At 45.8% G+C, this 22,830-nt stretch overlaps 1 protein-coding gene across 2 annotated transcripts in view; it reads right to left on the bottom strand.

The window, feature by feature from the left end:
- TAOK2 (TAO kinase 2) overlaps nt 1–22,517 on the bottom strand; it is a 40,173-nt gene extending 17,656 nt beyond the window's left edge. The window contains exons 1-15 of one of the 2 annotated variants that reach the window (XM_061591300.1): nt 21,224–22,517; nt 11,042–11,214; nt 10,466–10,537; nt 10,175–10,276; nt 9,456–9,501; nt 9,263–9,359; nt 7,854–7,967; nt 7,242–7,333; nt 6,979–7,072; nt 6,761–6,842; nt 5,468–5,635; nt 5,156–5,368; nt 3,623–3,751; nt 2,104–2,340; nt 1,281–1,409 (exon numbers count right to left, since the gene is read on the bottom strand). In XM_061591300.1, coding sequence (XP_061447284.1) covers nt 1,281–1,409; nt 2,104–2,340; nt 3,623–3,751; nt 5,156–5,368; nt 5,468–5,635; nt 6,761–6,842; nt 6,979–7,072; nt 7,242–7,333; nt 7,854–7,967; nt 9,263–9,359; nt 9,456–9,501; nt 10,175–10,276; nt 10,466–10,537; nt 11,042–11,173 — 1,707 coding nt within the window. In that variant the 5' untranslated portion in view covers nt 11,174–11,214; nt 21,224–22,517. The remainder of the gene's footprint in view (nt 1–1,280; nt 1,410–2,103; nt 2,341–3,622; nt 3,752–5,155; nt 5,369–5,467; nt 5,636–6,760; nt 6,843–6,978; nt 7,073–7,241; nt 7,334–7,853; nt 7,968–9,262; nt 9,360–9,455; nt 9,502–10,174; nt 10,277–10,465; nt 10,538–11,041; nt 11,215–21,223) is intronic. The other variant, XM_061591301.1, reaches the window with a different exon arrangement.
- Between the last annotated feature and the right edge of the window lie 313 nt (nt 22,518–22,830).

The following is a 22,830-nucleotide window of genomic DNA, read 5'->3' as shown; positions in this document are numbered from 1 at the left end:
CCAAATGCAAAGAAAAGAATTAGAAGATCACATTAAGCATACTCCTGATTCTTTCCTTTCTTTGTAGGCCAGCGTGAATTCAAGCTATCACTGCAAAGGAAAAAAAAAAGTTCCTTAAGCTGGGCTACAAAGACAGGTCCTTGCAGCCAATCCGAACAGGATTCATACCCATCAACTGATGGGTGCCGACTGCAACTCTCCCTGCAGGAATCAGCTGCACTAGGTGGCTCCTGAATGGGAACTCCAGAATGCAAACAATCTCAGAAATTGCAACTCTTGCTCTTGGGAAGGATCAACTGAACTCAGGAGCACCAAATGCAAGCCCCCGCTTGTCAAGGGACCGCTGGGAGTGTACTTTAATTGTTCCTTTCCCAATTGTTCCTTTGCAGCAACATCTTTACATGCCCCGCACTTGGCATCTGATGTGGGACAGGTGGCTGTGGTTTGGGGAGAATGGCCTCATGGACCAGCACTCCGGCTGGGCTTAGTACAGGCCACAAGCTGCGGGTTCCCCACTGCTGCCCTACCCCCCTGCACAGAACTGGGAAAAGGTCTAAGGCTCAGGGGTACAGCTGGTGGCTAGATGGAGGGTGAGTAGCCAGGTACAGAGTCCCAAGGGAACATCTGCAAAATGTGCCTGTTACCCACTTTTACTAACTGTTATTCCTCTTGTTCTCATTGAATAACGAGTGCAGACATTGCTGGAAGCCAAGCCCTTGCCATACATTTCCCATAGTGGGTCTCTGGCTACCAAAGAAAAAGAATGGCCGCTCATTCAGCCTCAGGGAGACAACTCTACAGCATTAGCTCCCTCTTTGTAAAGAGAAAGACAGCTTGCAAGGAGGAATGGGGAGAGTTCTCAGCGTAAGACCACTCTTGGAGTATTCAGTATGCCCCACCCTGTGTCAGGGAACTCCCTGACATGTTTAAATTTGTATTTTCTATGTATCCCCCAAGACTGCAGGAGACCTGCCCCTGGCTACGCTCCTTCAAGGACTCTATTTTAAATCACTGGAATGATCAGACAGTAGCACAACAGACTGAAAAAGGAGGACCAAAAATTAGCAGTGCCAGCCTTCCAGGTTGAGGCTGCACATCCTACACCCACCCCGATAGGATTCCTAGCTGCTGATGGAGTTTGAATAGAATGGAAGAGAAAAAGAATGGAGGCTGTGGTGCCTGGCAACAAACTTCTCAAGAGGAGGCTGCCACCCCGGCGCATGACAACAAAGGAGCCCCTCCCTCCCCCTGCATGTTTTACTCTTCTTCGAAGCAGGTACCTCTTTAAGCTGCTCCTTGCGTAGCTTATATTGGCGCTTTTGTGACTCCAGCAAGTTACCCAGCTCTTTTTTCTGCTGGCCCAAGATATGTTGCTGAAATTTCTTCTCCTCAGCCAGGGCTGCCTTTGCCTGTAAAGGGGTAGGTGAGAAAGAATTCCCCAGGAGGGAAAGAACTGTTCAAGACAATTTGGCCACGTGTAGTGAAACTCCACTGTGAGCACAGGAAATTATTTAAGAGTGAAAAAAATGTTTCTTGCCATTATGGGGATGAAGATTGGCATGTGGGCAATGCCTGGCAGAATGTCCAAAGTCAGGCGAGGGAACTGAATGGGATTCACATTGAGGCCGTACTCTTTAATGTGTAACTACTTGGCCCTGCCTATGACTAACAGAAATATGCAAATTTGCTCAATGTGTAGTTTATACATGATTGCATTTTTAATGCAATTGGATGGGGGGTGAGGAGCAGAGTTTAGCACAGAGTACACACAGGCCTGGCTATTGCCAGACTTGGGCATCCTCTGTATCAAGAGGACAAAATGATCCACAGGCACCTCTGCAACAGCTATCTGCAATTACTCCCAAAGCACTAAGTGACAAGGTCAAAGCTGCCCTGGCAGAAGAAAAAGGGAACCACAGCGATAGTAGGAGTCAACGAACAGACACTTCTCACCAAACCTGGACCACCCACAGAGCAATTGTGTCAGAACTTGGAGGGGGACTGTTGTTCACTTTTGGTTAGTTCTTCCCTCATCCCTTGAAGAACTTATCCATCCTTATCTATGGCAAATTGACCTCCCTTTTGCACAATTCCCTCTCTCACCTCCTTCTCAAAAATAGCCTGGTGCTTCTTGGCCAGTTTCTCAGCTTCAGCGGAGAAGTTGTTACGATGGGCCTCAAGCTCCTTGTCAAGCCGCAGCTGATGCTCATCCAGCTCTGCCCGGAGCTTGTTCTCCAGAGCCAGCAACTGCTTCTGATGCTGGCGCCGCATCCGCTTGTAGCCGCTCATCTGATCCCTCAGCGCTGAATCTTGCTCATGCTCCTGGATCTGGCGAGTCACCTGGGGGGGTGGGCAGAGGAAAGGAGGGAGTAGAGGAAGAGAGAAAGAGGAAACTCAAACCATCCTGAATTACAATATGCAGATCCCATTGCCCATGTGCATTTGTATTTGAATTTGATTTGTATTCTGTAAGAAGAGAGAAAAAAACCTTGGCAACCCCCTTTCCTGGGCTATCCTCAACATCCTGCCCACAAAGCTAGCCAATTAATTTTTATAAATGGGAACAGTGTCCATTACTAAATTGGGATCCTTTTTTATTATTATTACAGGTATTTACAAAGTTGCAGGCAGCAGACACCATATTTTTTTACTATATATTAATATTCCATCTTTCAAGGTAACATAATCAGAGGCTCCCAGCCTCCTAACCAGTCAGGGACCACAGACGGCCCTATTTAGATTCAGCAAGCTTGCCTGGGAAAGCTGCATTCTTCTAATCTGGGACTTTCACTTCAAATATGGTGCTGGATGCATGAAGTACATTCATCAATTTAAAAAGGTGCTGCTCTCTAGAGCTCCCTTTTTTAATTCATAAGAAGTTTTATTAATTGATTAAAGAATCAATTAACTGCATGAGTTTTAGCAGCTTAACACAGAAAAACAGCTTTCATTTTTCAAAAGAACACTTCTAGCCTCTCTTGGTTACAATGAAGAAAAATGCCCACAATGCATTAGAAGACAAGTCTTGAATGTAGACTTCTAGGCCTCCACACTTATCCCTTGTTCTTTCCTTTGGCTTTACAAGAGGAAGCTATACCAACCCTGCTTGAATAGACTCGCAATGATAGGCTGAGAACAACAGATGTAATGGCCAATAACAAATCTGTTCCCTATGAATCTGTCCAATCCTTTTCTACATGGGTCACTCTGGGCCAACATTTCCCATCTTTGCACCCTCTAGAAGTGCTGGCTGAGGCAGGGTGAGAGTTGTTGCCTAAAACATCTGGAGGATGCCAGGTTGGGGAAAGCTGCTCTAGGCTAAAAATCTTGTATTCTGAGCCTGTAATATTTCTTCCCGACATTAATGCTCCTTTGCTATAAAGCTGCAATCCTGCAGATTCCAACCCAGAATCTTCACACTCTACTCTAGCAGAAATCTCACATCATCTTGAGAAAGGAGGATTCAGGAGGCAGCAGTACCTACTACTCAAAAAGTAGCTCTCAAGCCCTGCAGTTTCTGAAATCTCCATAGCAGAAGAAGGTGCTGGGGCTAAAACACTGAAAAGGTTGAACCTGGTTTGAAATACTGTTTTGTTTAAACATGGTGCCACCGGCCACTCACCAGAGAAGCCGTACGAATGGTGGCAAAGTGGTCTCGGTTGCGGCAGTAGGCACGGCGTCGAGCAGCTGATGATGAGCTCTGGGGTTCCATCTCAGGTTGGTACGGGTCATCATACAGGTTGTCATGGCCCTGGGGAGCACCAAAACAGGCCCACGAGAAATTTAACATTTTCGTTTCCAACATCTCTTTGCCTCGCTTCTCTTTAGGGCGAGTGAACTAGGCCATGAGAGAACACAGCAACAAGTGTGAGCTTCTGACAGAAAAAGGCCCACGTCCAATGTTAGGCAATACTAAAAATGAACATGGTCTCCAAGATTCGGGAAATTAAATAGTATTACACTGGTAATTATTATTTATTAAATTTATATCCTGCCCTTCCTCTCAAAGGGAGCCCAGAGCGTCACATTGGTTAAGGCTTCAGCTGGAGTACTACTTTTGGTTTTGGGCACCACAGCAAGATGCTGTGAGCAGCCGGACAGGAACCAGAAGACAGCTGCCAGGATAACAAGACTAAACCGAAGAAATGTGGAGAGCAAAAGGGGGAAGGAAAGAGCAGTAGACAGTTTTCAGAAGATTCACAGCACTGTCAGGAAGGGGGAGGGATTTCATTAGCCAATTCAATGAGGGGAGAAATGGTAACACTGAGCTTAAATGTGCCTTGATATAGTCAGTGATGAGGAGTGGAAATTTTTCCAGCATTTTATTTTTCAGCAGAAAAACTCTGTTTCATAAGTTCATTAGCAACAATGAATGGATGCCAATTATAAAAACAAGCCTTGCAGTTCCAAAGTTTTTAGGCTTTGTTTACAAAATACAAGTAAAATAAACTCTTTTAAATGACATCACTCTCTACAGTATCAGATCATTTCCAAATGCAAATGGAAAAATTTCCAACAGAAAATGAGCCTATGCAAATCAGCTTAATCTGTGCAGGAAAATTTTCTGGAAAATTTCCCAATCCAAAGGTTTTCAGAAAGCCCACATCCCTGGGTGTCCTTTAAAATCTTTTGTTTCTTAGCAGTCTGGGGCAAGCAAGAAAAATCTAAGCTTAAGAGGAGTTTAACTGTGAGGCAAAAGGCCTAGCAGGTTTCCAAAGGTAAGGATGTTGTAGCCATAGAATGCCAACTTTGATCAGATCAACAGTTTTCTCCCTCCCCCCCACTACATCCCCCCCAAGACCACTCCCTTTCCTCCACCACCCTGCTATGTGTGGGTGCAACCCATGTTCAGATGTGGGCCCCTCCCACAATTGACCCACCCAGGCAGGACCAACTTAGGATTCCCACATTTTCATCACTGTTTACCATCACCCACAAGTATGGGAGAGCTTTGGGAAGGGCCAAGGAGCTGATGTTACCTACACCACCTGTTCCACTCCTTAAATTTAGCCCCTTGCTGCAGCTCAGAGTGCGAGGCTTCAAGCTTCCTTCAACTCTCATCAGATGCCCTCATGTACCACCAACCCCACCCAATCCTGCTCCCTCCTGTTATTATCATTCGGACCCCCATTTCTGAAGCACACAAGTCCTGTACCGGGAGGCGATGGATGACGGAGCTGTTGGAGGTGACCGTGTGCTCGCCTTCCTGCATCATGGCAATCTCGGCCCCGTCGTCATCATCTGAGGCATCTGCCAGGCTGTTGACGCTGCTGCTCTGGCTGCTGGCACTGATGGACATGCTGGGGACCGAATGGCTGCTCTCCATGCTGTTGATGGTGCCTGTCCGGTGGAGAAACTGCTCCACCTCCTAGAGAAACACAGACAGGGTAAGAAACAGCAGCTGCCTCTGGGACAGAGAGGAAGCCGTCTTGAAAAAGGCAGAGGCAAAGAAGATGGAAATGTCAACCTCCTCCTCTTCTGGCGCCTCTGCATTTGGGCCATTCTGTGCCTCCTGGAAGAGGATTTTTTTCATCTTGCGGTACTGCAGGTTGTCCAGCTCCCTCACAGCATCCTTGGTTCGCTGAATCAGGTCCATGATAACCGTCTGGGGCCGCTCCCTCAGGAGGAAGCGATGCTGTGGGGCCAGAGGAATCACAAGCATGAGATTGGTTGAAAACAGTCTCCAAAGGAAGTTATTCAGAGATTCTCCTTTAATTTACAATTGGACTAGTTCTCTTTCACTGAAACACACAGTGCACAATTTGGGAGGTGAATTACAACCAAGAGGAACTGCAACTATTTTGGAAAATACCGGGCCATATTCAAGGTTCTAGTTTTGGTGTGCAAAGCCCTATACAGCTTGGGACCAGGATACCTGAAAGACCATCTTATCCTTTATATATCCAGTTGATCACTGCGCTCTGCAGGTGAGGGCCTCCTGAGGTGAGGGCAGATACCATCTTATCAGGAGGTCCGTTCCGTGCAACATAGGAAACAGACCTTTAGTGTGGTGGCACCTATCCTGTGGAACTCCTTCCCCTTAAATATTAGACAGGCACCATCTCTGTTATCTTTTCGGTGCCTATTGAAGACCTTCCTCTTTCAACAAGCCTTTTAAGTTGAGACCTTATCCCAGTCTGCTTCTGTGTTGGAATTTCTTTTTAATATGTTTTTAAACCTTTTTTTTTAATAATGTTTTTTAATTTTTTTTTTAAGATGTCTTCAAAGCTTTTTTAAAAAAATGTTTTTAAAGTTGTTTTGTTTTAATTTCTGTTTTTATGATGCTTTAAAGTGTTTTTAGTGATTTTGTTTGCCGCCCTGGGCTCCTGCTGGGAGGAAGGGCGGGGTATAAATCAAATAATAAATAAATAAATAAAATAGGATAAAAACTCAAGTGCTTTGATAAAACTTTCAGAAGTTTTTAACAATGAAAAACAAAGGGAGGATTTATTATGCATAGTTGTTACCTGGAGAACAATGTTGAAGATTATGAGGGCTGACTCCACACCACAACTTTCCATTTACATTTTTGTCTTGGTTACCTAACTCATTTCAAATTTTAAGCCGCTCTTGCCAACTGTTTTCCTCTCAACACATTTTCTCATTAAAAACAGCTTTCTTCTTCTACCTTTAACCTCACTTTCAATGTCTCATAGAGGACTGTACTGTAATTACAACTTCCAAAGTCAGGTGCATCCTGGACTAGGGGTGGATGACACAGAGCACCACTATTCAGGGGTGCAGCTGGGTCAAGCAGTACCTTGAGCAGCACGTCAGAGGTGGGGCGGTCCTGGGGGATCTTCTGCAGGCATGAATCCACAAAGTTCCGGAAATATTCAGACCTGGAGGAAGCAAAGAAGAGAAATCCATGAGGCTTGCCTTCTTCATTCTCCTAGCTTTAAATCCATTAATCCCTAGTTCCGTGCTCCTAGAACGCCCCTCATTTTCATAAACACCAGTAGGTGGGGCTTTCCTTACCAGTGACTGGACTGGAGCAGCGGAGAATCATTCTGGGCGATGTGGTATAAGGCACTCATAGCATTCATATTAAACAGAGGTGGTTTGCGCTCCGCTGGGGATACAGGGACACTGGCGTTAGCAGCGACATTTACTTTCCCTTGGAGAACCCCTCTTGCCTCCCCTCTGCCCCACCTCAGCATTCCCCAGGTGGCTCCAAGCTTGTCAGGGCAAGGAAGTTCTTGGAGCATGCCACCATCTCTGTCCCTGTGCTCATCCCATACCAAGTTCGATGCATGTGATGCCAAGTGACCAGACATCCACCTTGCCGTCGTATTGCCCCTCGTCCATGGCTAGGATCACCTCGGGAGCCATCCTGGAAAGAGCCCAGTGCAAAGTGGCCTAAGACTGTGACTCATCACCTATTAAGAATCTACAGCTCAAAGTGGCGCCCCCTAGATGCTGTGGGACTACAGCATGGACAATGGTCAGGGACGACGGAGTTGGAGACCAGCGACATCTACACAGCTGCAGGATGGCCACCCTGATCTACAGCCCCCAATCCTTTCATTGCAAAAAGGGCAACCCTACACTTCCATTCAGTGTCACTTTGCTTTTCTGCTCCTCAAGAACGTCCCTAACTCTTCTCTCCAGAAAACCTAGGACCCACCCCTCTAATTATCAGACCCAGTAAATTCTCTTTGCTGCTCAAGAAACCAAGGAGCCCAAATCCCACATCCACCCAACCCCCACCATTCCCTCTGCCACATTTTAAACCAAACCTCGTTCTCCTCCTAATGGCTAGGACTCGGGCATGAGGTCCACAATTGCTCCTTACTGTGGATCTCCCTGTTTGCCTCCCAGGCCACACAAGCATCTTGGCCTTGCCATCTTACCAGTAAGGGGTGCCAACAAAGGAGTTAGCAGGAGCAATGATGGAGGCCGAGCCAAAATCTCCCAGCTTTACTTGGCCTGGCTCAGTCAGCAGGATATTCCCAGCTTTCACATCTCTGGAAAAGACGAGACTCAGCTGTTAAGAACTGCATATAGAAGCAGAGATGACGGGGGACTGGAAGATGGGTGGAGAAGGAACACAGAGTGAGAAGCTGAGGAAAGCAGGAGGATGGAGTCACAGAAACATCTGTGTCCCTTAGAAACTACATCTGTAGGGACTAAGGGAGATGGTTAGGGTGGGCTGCTTAGCCCTATTTAAGTACCCAGCCTCTTACACAATTAACAACCCTGCTTGTACACAGTTCTAAATCATACAGGGAGCCTACATGTTGATAATGGGCTCCCTGCTTCAGCCCTAACACAGAGCCTATGAGCTATAGAGGTTAGAGTGTTGAACTAGGACTTGGGAGAACGGGGTTCAAATTCCCACTCAGTCATGATGCTCACGGGTTCACTTTGGTCAGTCAGTGTCATCAGCCTAATCTACCTCACAAGGAAGTTGTGGGGATAATATGGGGAGGGGAGAAACCACGTATGTCACCTTGAGCTCCTTGGATGAAAAATAGGAAATAAATGTAATAAAAATAAATAAAATTAAAATAAATGTGGCAAGGATGGGGCATCAGAGGTGCGACAGAAGGGCATGCAGGGTCCCACTCTCCTAGTATATGCAATTGCATTCATGTAGACCATAACATCTGTTGAAGCTGAGTAAAGAGTCTTGTGAATTATACTGTGTGGGGGGTTGTCATTCTGTCTGTGGACCATACAAAGAGCAAGTACAGGGAGAAACACCACAAAGTTGGGGCTTTGTGATAGAAAAATGTGAGTCACAGAGACCTGGTTCACAAACAACACTAAGCCTTTGTTTGTTTAGCCAAAATGTGTAGTTTGCTTCAAGACCAGCAGACTAACTATGGCTTATTTTCTGGCAACAAACCACAATGTGAAGCCACGGTTTGTTGATGGCTTACATACCGTGGATAGTTTTAACTATGGTTCAAACTTAACAGCCTTGCTCAACCAAGGTTTGTTTGACCACCTCACCCTAGATGTTCGCTAAACTACAGAGGCATAAGGCAAGATCACCTGAAAAACAAAGCAAGCTTTGGAGAAACAAACCTTGGCTTAACGTTTATATGTGAACATATACAGATTTTATAGTGCAGCAACATCTAGGCCATATTGCGCTTTTATACTAGATGATGTTTTAAGCAGGTGTCTCTTAATTTGCGTTCAGTTCATGCATAAAGCTTTGTTTCTGTCAGCAAACAGACAACAGATTCCTGTGGACTATGCCTAAAGACAGCATGGGAAGATTGGCCACACAAGGCAGGGCAGCTCATCTCACCTGTGGATCATGTTGTGCGAATGCAGATATGCAAGCCCCTGCAGGGCACCATGTGTTATGGCTGCAATCTCTACTTCCTGCAGTGGTTTCTTGTGCACTAGGAAACATGGGAGGAAGGAAAGAGCATTGCATGTAAGTGTAGGAAAAAGAGATGCAGAATATCTACCCATCTCACATGGCCTTGGATACTCACCTTCCAGCAAGTCTGAGGCTGAGCCTAGGCAGTATTCCATCACCAGCTGATGGGGTAAGAAGGCAGGGAGGGAAGTTAGCACAGGGCAGAATATCCCTCTGAACCCCTGCCATCCAGTCCCAAACAGCCCCCTGGAGCCCAGTCCCCCCGCAAAAACCATTCCTTACCTGGTACTCCTGATTCACTTAAGAACATAAGAAGAGCCCCTGCTAAATCAGACCAAAGGTCCATTTAGTCCAGCATCCCATTTCCCACAGAAGCCAACCAGATGCCTCCAGGAAACCCATAAGAAGGGCGGAAGGCAAACTTCCCTCCCATGCTGCTGGCCTCCCAGCAACTGGCATGCAGAAGTATACTCTCTCTACACAAGGAGGTTCCACTCAGCTTTCATGGATAATGACCACTGATAGTCTTATCCTCCATGAATTTGGCTCCCTCCCTCTCCCTTTCTAAAGCCATCTTAAGGCAGCAGCCACAACCACAACACTTCCATAAATGAATTACACTTTGTCAAAAGAAAGTTCTCTCTCTGGTGTGGTGTTTACACGCTCCTTAACCTAAGCAGGAAACTCAGCTACCATTCCAACCCCTCCCCCCCCAACAATCCAAAACCTGTTCACCTGCACTTTCTCAAAGCCTCCATCATTTGAAGATCAGAAAATTTGCCTGCAGTGTTTCGTCCCCAAAGATTAGTGCAAGCCACTTCCCTCTCATCTTACCCATGCTGTATGTTCCCGTAGATAGCAGCCCTTGTATTCAATAGTGTTTGGGTGCCGCAGCTTTTGCAGAAACTTCACCTCCTTGATAATATCCTGCCATTTCTGGAAGATACACAAAGGGAGCCTAAGCACGGAGAATCCGGAATTCCAAGTGAGGGAGAGAACAAGACTTCAGGTCTAGGGGACCCAGGGGACCTTCAGTAGGCCTAGAGACCAGGGGAACTGGACCAGCCTGGTCCACTGGTAGGCCAGCCATGACCAGTGTCATAAGAAGAAGGGTGAAGCACTAACCTCGTTAGACTGTTTCCCACTGTAGGACATTTTCTTGATGGCCACCACTTCATTGTTGCGTATGTCTCGGGCCTGTGAAAGGAACAGTGTGTAAGTAAGCCAAGGGAGGAGAAAGCAATGGCCAGGATTCCAAGGTTGGGTAGTGGCTTGTTCCTGTGCCTGGAAAAAGATAATGCAGATCAAGCATTATATGTTGTTTGTGGTTAACAGGGCCTTCTCAGAGCCAGTGAGAATGGAGTAGAGATGCCTACCAGTCAGAGATATGATGGGAGTGACAGGAACCCAATGCCAGCCATGAGAACAAAAGGAAAGCCCTGCTGGATGTGAACAAGAGTCAATTTGCTCCAGATTCTGTTTCCCAGTGGCCAGCCAGGTGCATCCGAGAGGTCCACAAGCAGGACAGGAAGGCAACTGCCCAATCCCATTGTTGTTCCCCAGCAGCTGGCATTTGGTGGCATACAGCCCCTGAACCTGGAGGGTGCAGATAGCCTCCACAGGGACAGTGGGACTGGGATAACCTGGAGGAGATGCTTTAAGTGAGCTTTCCGACATCCCCTCCACTCCTTCCATACTCACAAAGTAGACAGCTCCAAAGCTGCCATGACCGATCTCCCGCAGGTCAACAAAGAGCTTTTCGGGGTCATCCTTGAAGAAGAGTTCAGCCACCTCAGGGTCCTTCAAGCTGCCAGCCCGGGCATTAGACGGCATGGCGGCCGTGGAGGGGGCTGGGCCTCACCTTCGCCCTTCTCCTAAGGAGGGGAAACAGATGTTAGCAAGCTCGCAGAGTGTACAAATTTGAGAAAAGTATGGTCTGACACATGATGAAGCCACCTCGCTGAAGCTAAGCAGATCTAGGCCTGGTCAGTGCCTGGATGGGAGGCCAATTAAGAACTTCATGTACGTTGTCTTGAGTTCGTTAGGGGAAGAAAGAGAGGATGTAAAATATGTATTAGACTCCCTATAACAGGCCCATTCTTTTCCCCAAAAAGCCAGGATGGGGGACCTTTCCACATCCAACCCTGTCAGTGTTCAGACAGGGCTTTCTTCACAGAGAATCTAGGAGTCCAACACACACACACCCAAAATAACAGAAGTGGTGTAGAATGGTAACCAATAGGAGACATTTGAAGTGGGGTAGACACCCCTGTCTGCAAATGAGGCAAGACTTCATAGAGATACAGAACTGCTTCTCCCCTTCATGTGCTCCTGTCAACTGGGAACGGAAAATGTATTCAAGTGGGAACTGTGTGCACCGTACTCTTTTATTTCTATTTGCCAACGTCCATGTGCTAAATGTAACAATAGGAATACAAATATCTTTTTAAAAAATAAAATAGTCTCCAATTCTAAGAAAATTGAGGAGTCCAGACATTGCTTCCCTCCCCTTTCAGAGACACAAAGCATTCTGACTCACAGTACACTTGTCCCTGCTGCTCTCCCAATTAAAATCCCCTTCATGATTTGCTCCTTCAATTACAGGACTAAGATTCTCGCTAGTTCCCCCCACCTTCAATGTGGAACAACTGAACATGCTTCAGTTTCATGTACTTGCATGCACAGTGCCACATTCACCTTGTAATGGGCAAAGCCTTATATGCACAGTGGCTATGGTCTCACAAAGAGCTCCTTCAGCTTACTAAATCTTTCTTGCTTTAGTTTCTCTTCTGTTCCTGTTGAAAACTGAGTTAGAGAGGGAGAAGAAAATAACAAGTGCTTCTTTAAAGATTATTACTCCTGACAATTAAAAAAAAAGAAGTTATCAAGTCCAGCCCTTCCAATGTTGCCTCTGTCACTTTCCTTAACAACACATTTTAGAGCTGGGATGGGGAAACTGTGGCCCTCCAGATGTTGCAACTTGAGACTCCAACTCTCATTAGCCCCAGCTGGCATAGCTAATGGCCAGAAATGATAGGAGCTGTAGTCCATCGTCATCTGGAGGGCCACAGGTTCCCCACCTCTGTTCTTGTCTAAACTGGGGAGGTTGGCTATGAGGGACTGGAGGGAATCATGGGAAAACACAGCAAAGGAGATTTCTGAAAGGCTTGCCTGGGATTTCACTGGGCTTAGTAAAAGAGACATGGACCATGTAATTCATTTATTTACTTGATTTCTTACCTGCCCTTCACCATAAGGTCCCAGGGTGGATTGCAACAATATAATGTACAGTTATTAAACTGTTATAATGACGAAACAAGTAAAACAGAACAAATGGAACGGAACAATATACATTCAACAAAAGAGAAGGGTCCCACAAAACAAAATACTTTAATTGGGTAAAGAGGTGCGTCTTCAGAGTATGGCAAAAGTTGTATAATGAAGATGCTAGATGCCCCTTTCTACAATTTAGGGGCTGCCACAGAGAAAACCCAGATGGCAGAACTACCAAGAGAGTTCCCTCTGCAGATGTAAACACCTAAGAAGGTTGGTAAGGATGGAGCCAGTGTTTCAGATATTTGGGGCCCAGTACTCCTGTATGCGGGAAGCATGAACAGTACAAAATTTGCTTACTCCTGAATACTGTAGTCTACAAAGAGGTGGCTCACAATTGCAAACAAGTTGCCTCCGTTGTATAATTTTATGTTAAGGCTACTGAAGCTGCATGGGAAATAGCTGTACATCACTATGTAACACCAACTGTACTGTGACAGAGAGAGCTGGGAGAGAAAAGCATGCAAACATTCAACCTAGGTCAGGTGTGAGCTGCCCCACCAGGTGTCCTCCTTCTCACATCCAGAGGATTTGATTATTCTTCATGAACAAGATAATTGTTTTTAACATTTAATATGTTAAAGATGTTTTCCCTGCACTGGGCCCAACAAAAACTTCCTAAATCTATGGAATTTATTTTTAATCCAGGCCTTTAAGGCTGCCTGGACTCCTTTGGGAGGAAGGGTGGGATATAAATGTAATAAAGAAATAAGGTTCAAGGGCCCAGGTATACATGTAAAAATGAGCTCTTGTGATAGGGTGGGACAAAAGTCAAAAACACAGAAATACATTGTTCAAACACAAGATGATGACCACACTTCTCGATGAAGCATCATAATGAACCCTGCCCTAGGAAACAGTAGGGTGAAGCTTCTAAAAGGAAACAGTGGCAAATCTAGGCAGATTGCACTCTTGCTCTTCACCCTCTGGCAAACACCTCAGACACTTCATAAGCCCCAACCTAAGGTCCTTGGGAAGGATCCTTCAGCAGGAGAATGGGCTTCCTGATGGCTAGAGCTGCAGCCTAGGGCCCTGCATTAAATGGGAAGGGAAGTGGGCTGCCATGCTCTCTCCTATTCTGGCCCAAGCAAGACACTCTCAACACGGGTTCCCTGGAGACCATCCCTGCTTTCCCAGGGACGTCCACCTCACAATTTTGAAATAAAGGCTTAATGCCCCAGGATAATAAGCTCCACGATATGGGTTACTTCTTCCTCCTTAATCTGACTTTAGTACACCCAGGCAGGCTGGGCATCCTTCATCTTTGCTCAACACAAAACTCAGGGAAGAGGCCTCCAAAGATGGCACCCGTGAGTTTGGAGTGTGAGGAACTTAGAAATCATTGTTAACCAAAAGAGTAGTTTACTTCACTCCTGGCTGTGCACTGCAGCATGCAAACAAGAGCATACAAGAAACATCCCATGGGAAGGCAGGTACCTTTCATCAGGACATTGCCTCTGTAGGCTGCAAGCCCCACAGTGAATCTATGCAGATGCCCATCAGCTGAATGAACCAAGAGGATATTAAGACAGCCTGAAACATGCGGTATATCTGGATTGTGTGGATCCACTCCCAGCCCTTCAAATTAAGGCCAGCTGGATGTGACACCCTGGAGTATTTTCCCTGTAGAGATGGGTCAGCAGCTCTAGTCAGGCCAGACTGTGCTCAGATGAACATCAGAAAAATAAGACCCAGGGCCCTTGCCTTTCAAGGGGGCACCAAACTACATCTAAACCCCATTAGCTGAAACAAGTTACTTGGGGTACTTGTCACCCTCTGGGATGGCCAGTGACCACTGAACTGACTCCCCTCCTCCACCCAATGAACGGAAAAACAAGAAAATCAAGAGCCTCCAGGCAGGCCGTGTCAGCAAGAGGAAATCCTTGCATTGTTCGGTTGCTTCCCAGGGAACAATCCAAAGCTAAAAGGCAAATCACAAGGCCAGCCTGGCAGCAGTAAAGCTGGGGGGAAGGCAGCCTTCTGCTGTGTGAGTTGATAAAACCTTACTTCACTAAGGTGCACAGAACTTAAGAGCCCAAGTTTGGTTTCGATGTTCCAGACTAGAAGCAAGGGGCCAGAGATATTCAATGAAATCACAGATACCTAGGACTATCCCTTACACAGAAAGACAACAAAAACTCTGTAGCATAAGCTGTAACACTGCAGTGTGCAAAAGTAGATCAGGCTCTCACCCGACATAGTCTAGTGCAGTGATTTCCAAACTTGCCCCAGCCCCTCCAAGAGCACTTGAAAATTGCTGAGGGTTTTGACAGACCTTTTAATGATTTTTTGGTCAGTTGTAGCAATTGTAATTCTACAGAACTCAGATTTTAATACAATGAAATACAATACAAGAAATAAAAGAAGCAATAAAAATACAATTAAAATCAATATGAATATTTAATGGGATGGATGTGCCGTCTCCCATCTTCAGCCACAAATCCACAGACATATCGCAGACCACCTGAATGAAGCTCACAGACTACAGTTTGGGAGCCCCTGGGCTAGTGGACCTGCTTTCTGGCTGGCAACAGAGCTGGCTGGTACTTGAGCCAAGATTTGCAGAATAAAAGCGGAGAGCCAGAAGAAAGTTTATTTGTCTGTGGCTCTTAGGAGTCATAAAAGGTTTTGCTGCTGTTGCTGAAGCATTAAGGAAGCTATGATTAGACACAGGAAACTGGAGTTAACATTTACCAGTCATATTTTGACACTGCTTCGGTATGTTGAGTTCATGATGGTGAGATCAATACATAAAATGCATCCAACACAAAAGAAGTATACAATCTTTAAATATATAATATATAACAATTAAAATATCTGTGCTACAGGAGCAAGAACACTTTAGAAGGCCTGGTTAAAGCTCCCCCCCCCCAAAGTATAACTGATGGGCACATTTGGAAAGGAGTTTTCCCTTCAGAACAAACCATGGATGTTGCTTTTTCTATAGCATATGCTTTGGCTTGCTTCCTTAATACATCTATGGTGAGTTGTCAAAACTATGCCTTGAATTACACAGGCAGTTCTGATAAAGGACCTCTACTACAATCAGAATGTTATTGGTCAAGGGGATTCTTACTGGGTGGGTTGCAAGAAATGAAGGGTTTGTCCTCAGGCAGAAAGTTGGACCATGGACATTAGTGGCTTTCCAGCTGCACCAATGTTAAGAACTGCAGATGGTGATCTTGAATCCTTTGGTCCATTTTCACAAATTGAGGGAGTTACTCAAGAATCTCCTAAAGCAAGTACACCAGAAGTGCCTGAATGGCAAAGAGAAAGAGGGTGGCTGGATTTCTGACAGAGAGTGGTAACAAACTTATTGATTGAGCTGGGGACCCCAATATGCCAAATACATTGTCAATGGCAGGCCCAAATGTGCAGGGCAAAGGAAGAAAAAATGTATTACATAGTATACTTGTGTACTCCCCAGGTGATTGCCACGGAACCCCATGTACTAATGGGTTTCCCATGAAAGGTGCTGCGGTTGTTTTGTGTTCCTGCCAAGTCAACATCGGTGAGGCTGCCTCTACCCTATTTTACCATCTGAAACATACTGAGTGTTGAATTGTTTACACTGCATGTTAGCACTAAAATTAAAGAAGGCAGAAGAACTAAAAGGGCACCCTGATTGTTCTGGGGCTATTTCCCTCACTTTGACAAATTCATTCTTCAGTCACTGAAACAATATAACATAAAAAGCAGGTTAGAGGAAAGTCTTAGGAGAAGTGATCATGAGACCCCAGGTCTAACTTAGCTAGTAAAGCTAGCTGGCTTATGACAGTAGACACTTGGCAGGAGTGAAATGTACAATCATAAGGCAGACTCTCCCTAAACAAAAGGTCATTAAATCTCATGTGAAAACAGATACACTAAGGGAAAGCAGCATTAAGCTCCTGAAGTCCTAGTAAAAAAAGAAGAGGACACAAAATCTCCATCAGGCTCTTCCCAATGCAAAACTCACACCTGACCACTTCAGAGGTGGAAATATGGAGGAAGAGTGAGCCATCTGAACCTAGAAAGGAAGGGGCAGAGTCACCAATCTCCACTGTTGGGCTCCAGATAGTTCAAAGTGGAAATGTGCTATGGCTGTGGCACATATAGACTCTTTGACACTTGCAAAATCAGGAGGCCTAAAAACCACCAGTCTGCCGCCAAAAGCACAACACTGGAAATCAAAATGTTTGGACTGCTCCCAATCTCCAAATGTTATCCCCCATCCTTTGTGGTACTGGCAGACAAGCAAATTGTGTGATTTTTTTTCTGGCCTGGTAAATTCTTTTAGACAACATCTTGCCAAATGACACCACTGAGTAATAAAAAACCATTGCAGAAAGAACAAACTTACTCTGTTGAACTTACTCAAGGGAGGCAGCTGCACTTCCACAAAGTGACTCTTCTCAATCCTTAAGCCTCCAAAATATTCACACATGGACCATTTGAAAACCCTCTTGATAGAAAGCTGGGCAAGATATTAAAGGTCCAGCCACAAAACAGCGGAAGAGCTAACCAGTCTTCTGCCTTCACCAGTTGCTACCTTCCATATCTGCAGACTTTCCATTGCAACCACAAGGGCTAGGAACTTATTTTTTTTTAAAAAAAATGTTTTGAGGAGAGCAATTTCTGTAAGTATTTATTAGATTTATATCCTGCTTTTTTCCAACATGGACCTCAAGACAATCTCCCTAAGTTCCCAGGCACTAACCAGACTCAGAACTGCTTCGCTTGATACTGCATCATGGATTTGCAGAAGCATATCTCTATCCTGTGTTAACATTTCCTTCTTTTGCCTTCCTGTGCAGCACAACTCTATGTATGCCTACTCAGAAGTAACTCCCACAGTGTTCAGTGGGGTTTACCTCAAGCTAAGCATACAGAATTTGCAAATCCTATACATGTCTACTCAGACATAAGCATCACTAATTTTCAATAGGGCTTACTCCCAGGTAAGTGGATTGCAGCCTTAACATCTCTCTCCCAATTCTTCTGAAGTACTCTGCACTGGCCTCTTTCATTTCAGAGGTTCTAGGAAGCTTTCCTTCCTCGGGTCTTCTCCCCCGCACTCCCTGAGCCCTTCTGGGCTGTAAGAATACAGGGCTTACTGAGTAACCTGTAGGGAACTCAGAAACAACCCCATGGGGTTGCATTCTACCACAACAGCATGAGAGAAAAAGAATGCTTTCAGAACACACTGCAGTCATTTACAGAGATTTTGCTGCAACCATTAGAAAACTATTTTAAGAAAGAATTGGAAGGATCTCAGTTATCTTAACAAATATCCTTCACTGACCAAAAGAAATATCTATTTGCCTATACTAGCAAAGCAGTTTGGGTTTTTGCATGCCCTGTCACATGTGATAAGAACATGGGAAGAGCTGCACTTATGACAAGGACATAAGACAGGACCTCACGAAAACCAGATTCAACTGAAAACTAAAAGCAGAAACCAAAATTGGCTTTGAATGCTATAAGAAAGCACTTCCACTTTTCATAAATCCTCCAGTGTCTAAAAGGCAACTTCTTTATGCGCTGTGTGTGTGTGTGTGAATGAGAGGGAAGTTATATCTGTATCTCAAGCTTCCACAAGTGTCCTTTCAGACATTATGGTTGGTGTGAGTCATTCACTCACCCCTTCACTTGTCAGCTCTTGCTGACAACGTCTGCTCTGACAAAGGACAAGATCAAAATAAAAAACTTTGGGCTGTTAAATCTGTCTGACCAAACAGTGTTACCGACCACTATCTTATGCCACACCGTGGTGAGATGTGCAAAACAGAGGCAGGGTCTTAACAGAATCAGCAGCCACAAATGTGGTAATGACATCTCCTCCCCCCCCCCACCACCACCAAGAGAGGAAAAATGACTTTGTTTCTTGGCTTGTATGCGGCCCTTTGGCTCAAAAGAACACTTTTGCTACATCTTCATTCCCCCCCCCCCGATGTTCCAGGAGAAAACCTCTCTCATGATGATTCGTCCAGCTAAAAAGAGCCTTATACGTCTGTTTTACATTACTGAAAGAGAGAAAGAAGCTTATTACAAGAAAGTAGGTGGGAGAAAATCAGCACAGGAAAAAATGAAATGCTCATTGAGAAGCGACACACATTGTAACAAGAGGGGCAGAAGCAGGCTTGTAAATAGCTACTTGCCTGTGTTAAGAATCACCTCTAGGCTGCAATCCAATACATGTCTACTCAGAAGTAAGCTCCTTTGAGTTCAATGGGAGTTACTCTAGGTAAGTGTATATTGGATTGCAGCCTAGCCTAAGGCTACAATCCTAACCTCACTTACATGGGAATAAACTCCATGACCTCAATAAGGCATACCTCAGAGTACAGGACTGGTCAGAACTATGATGTAAGTCTGTGAAACTGGGAAAAGTGTTGGTTCCTTTTGCTTCTTTGGGGGTGTTGATGTAACAGAAATTACTAAATCATCATATACAGACAGGCAGGCTAGTAACTTTGGGGCATTCACTTGCAAGGCTGCACACAACAAAACAGAGTAAAAAAAGACAAGAGTTACTGGTCACAAGTGAGAGTCAACAGGACTAAAAGTCTGAGAAGCACTCATTGACAAAAGAAAACCAATTTATTCCATTATCTTGGTGGCGAAGCACTTCAGGAGAGCCTTCCTGAAAATATTACAGAAAGTCCTTTGTCAAAGAGCAACCAAGTAGACAGCGTGCCCCATCCTGTATGATGACACAGGTGGACAACAAACAGATGGAGGAGCCCCCAAAACAACATAGCTCTCAAGGACTTTACTCCTCCTTGACAGAGAGGCACAACACATAAAACCTTTCCTAAAACCTTCACAAATAACACTGAAGCTAAGATGAATATTGTTAGGTGCATACCACAACAGAAAACCTATTTTATTGGACTCTTGTGCAATTCCTGCCTTGAGCTGGCATGTCCCAGAGCAGTGTGTGAACCTTTGAGGTGGTAACATTCCAAGTCCCTTCCCTTGAACCAGATCTAACAATAAGATCCATGAACGTGGAAGCCCTGAAATCTGTGTGCTGCGTGTCAATGGTCTTGATAAAAATGCCATTGTTCATTAATCCACCTTCAGAGATACTATATGTATTCAATTACACAAGAAGTCTGTTGAAGATCTCCTCTTTCAAGGTACTAGCATCATGTTCTAGTCTAGAGAGATATTTGAAAATACTCAAGTGTCTACAAATGGACACCTGCTATTGCTCAAGGAACAACTGGTTCTCTCACACATCACTGCTCATAAATACTCCCTCTTAACAGCACCTTCACCCCACGAAGTGCCAAATAATGCACAATTTAACTAAAACTCTGAATTAAACATGAAGATGGAAACTCCTGAAAGTAAACCAATTTGAATTGTCTATACAATGTTATACTGAATATCAAACTTGATTTTCCTTCTGTGGAATGGAGGTTTCTTTGATATTACATTTTGCCCTTGTTGCACCTCAGAATATGAAGAGGCTTATAATCAGAGCCACCTTAGCCATGGCAAGCTCAATGGGAAGTGGGTCTTGAAGCTAAAAGGATGTCAAATCCAACACTATGAGACCTTCCAAACAAGCCATTCATCCTCTTTTCCCTCCAAGCGGTCATGTCAAATCTCATTACTCTGCAGTATCAGTATGATTCTCCCCTCTGACCAAATACAGTTCCACCATCACTTCCTCTCTCCCACCAAAAGCAACCACACAAACCTTTTGATAGCACACTATGTTACTAAAATCCAACCCCAGACTCCAAGCCAGGGGCACCCATCCCATCTTCCTCAAATGCACGCCTGGTGATAGGGCCAATATTTATAACAAAGTTCCAGCCTGAATGATAATTCCTAAGGAACCCAACAGTAGTCCATCATTCTAGCCTGCTTATTAACACTAGCCTCCCAAACTCTGCTATCACATATTTAAGGGCATAAATACAGGACTCTAGGTTTCCTTAGAAGCAGAAGATCTAATGGAAAGAAGCATGGTCTAGAAGCCAGGACCCCTGAGTTGCTTAGGGAAGAAATGGAGTCTAGCAGACCAAGTGAGATCTAATTCCTATGTTGCAAAGGAGAGGGAGCTGGGGGCCAACCAGTTTTTTTGAGTGGGCAGGAGGGAGGCAGTGCAGATGTCAAGCCTTCCTAATTCTTAAGGAAGAGGGTACAAGGATTTGGGATGGTAGAATGGAGGCCCAGGATCTATGATCTTTCTGCAAGCGGATATTAGGCCCAAGACCCAAGTTCTGGGGAGCAGAACTCCTGGGTTCTCTCAAAGTGGGCCCCAGTAGGGGAAAGCTGCAAGTCGCTACTCCTTCATTAAGCCTTAAGCAGAAGAAAATGAGTTCCAGGGGGGAAGGGCATGTGTTTCTCAACACAGGAGGCATGATTTCTGTCTTGTTGAGGGGGGGTTGGGAGGGGAGCAGATAAAAAAAAGTCAGATTTTCATAAAATTGGTGCATACAGCCTCTTTGTTCTGCAAACACTCACCTTCTGTTACCTTCTCCAGTCTCCCGACCAACATCAAAAAAAATCAATTTCCCTCTCCCCTTTACCCGTATGCTTAGGTCTCACCTGTAAGTCTCGGCAGCTGCCTTGATACTGTTCCCCTTGCGGCTCCAGCTCCAGGATATTGGGGGTGGGGAGTACACCCCCGACCTCCTCCTCTTCCCCAACTCCAATCAAGGAAGAGGGTTCAGAGGGAACTGTCACTAGCTCCCCTGGATGAGGAAGGCCTCTGCGTAGGAGACATAGGGCATCTAGAGTCTCTCCCTCTCTTGCTTGGCTAGAAGAGAAAGGATCTGCAGAAGCGAAGACGTGCAGGGGGCTCCACCGAAGGGACAGGAGATTGGGGCATCCCTTTAAAAAGGAGAAAGAGGAGTCTCCAGGCAGATACAGTTCTACGGAGGCTCTTTATCCGGGGAAAGAGAGGAGAATCCCAAATTGGGGGCGGGGGAAAAAAACCTATATCAACCAAGAAGCCCTACAGATAGATGACTAGAAACCAAGGGGGAAGCTATAAAGGGAAGAAGACGAGGGCTAAGCGGGACGTTGCAGCCCCTACTATAAATTTTAAGTGGGGTAAGCTGTAAAGAACCCACAGATAATGGATGGTGATGGGGTGGGGATCCTGTCTGGTACCCCTAAAGCAAAATGCACAACGGTCCTTACGGGAAACTGGGATGGGGGGCAGGAGGGAACTGGGTGGGGTGGGTGGGATGGTCCTATAGGAGCCAAAGAAAATCTATAACATCCAGGGAGCCCGACGGGGAGAAGAACAGGAATAGGGAGGGAACCCCTCTACAGCAGGGAAGAGGGTTATGTGGAGTACTGTGGGGATGGGGGGCCTGGCTCTATCCGGCCCCCCCTCCCCTCGCTTGCCTCCTCGGGCTCCTCTGCCTTCTCTCACTCACTCACTCCAGTTGTCCCCAAATCCAAGATGGCGCCCAAGGCAGGAGCCAGACCGGAACCAAGGCAGAGAGAACCCCGGGCGCATGCGTAGAGACGGAGGGGAGCGATGGGGAAGGGAACGCACGCGCAATGAACCGGGGAGGAAGCAGAAGAAAGCCGCATGCGCCGCAGACTGGACACGCGCCGCAGACTCTCCCGAAGCCAAAGAACGGCCGCATGCGTACAACCTAGAGATATATTGTACGCATGCGCCACGGGTTAGGGCGTTTTGGAGAGGGAGACAAGAAGGGCCTTAAAATGCGCATGAGTTGTGTAGAAACAGGGAGATGCTACTGAATGAAACACAGCGCACGCGCACTAAGAAAAGGGACGGAACCAAATCGCTCGCGAGAGTCCTGAGTTCATTGGGTTGTTGTAAGCGTCGATGGGCGGGATTGTTGTACTTGACAATACGAAAAGGGCTGGGTATATTTGTGCGTGAGAGAAATCAGACCAGGCATAGGGAAGTCGGGCTGAGCTTAAAGGAGGGGCTTCCGGAAGGGCGAGTGCAAACAAGGAGGTCGGCGTCCTGGTTGGCTGAGGGAGAAAAGACCTGTCCAATGAAAGGAGTCAGATTGGGACCGCACATGCCCTCGAGCGGGTTTTGATTGGGACAGTACGTTAGAGGCCGAGTGTGATTGGTAGGCTGGCATTGTTACGGGTGGAGCTTCCAACGCTCAGCTGTTACGGGGCAGGATTCCGAAAGAAGTGGCGCGCGCGCGCGCATGGAA

The sequence above is a fragment of the Rhineura floridana genome, chromosome 11 (assembly GCF_030035675.1).
Source record: "Rhineura floridana isolate rRhiFlo1 chromosome 11, rRhiFlo1.hap2, whole genome shotgun sequence".
Taxonomy (NCBI): Eukaryota; Metazoa; Chordata; class Lepidosauria; order Squamata; family Rhineuridae; genus Rhineura; species Rhineura floridana.
Note: the sequence above shows the minus strand (reverse complement) of the source record. Positions and strands in the feature narration are given on the sequence as shown.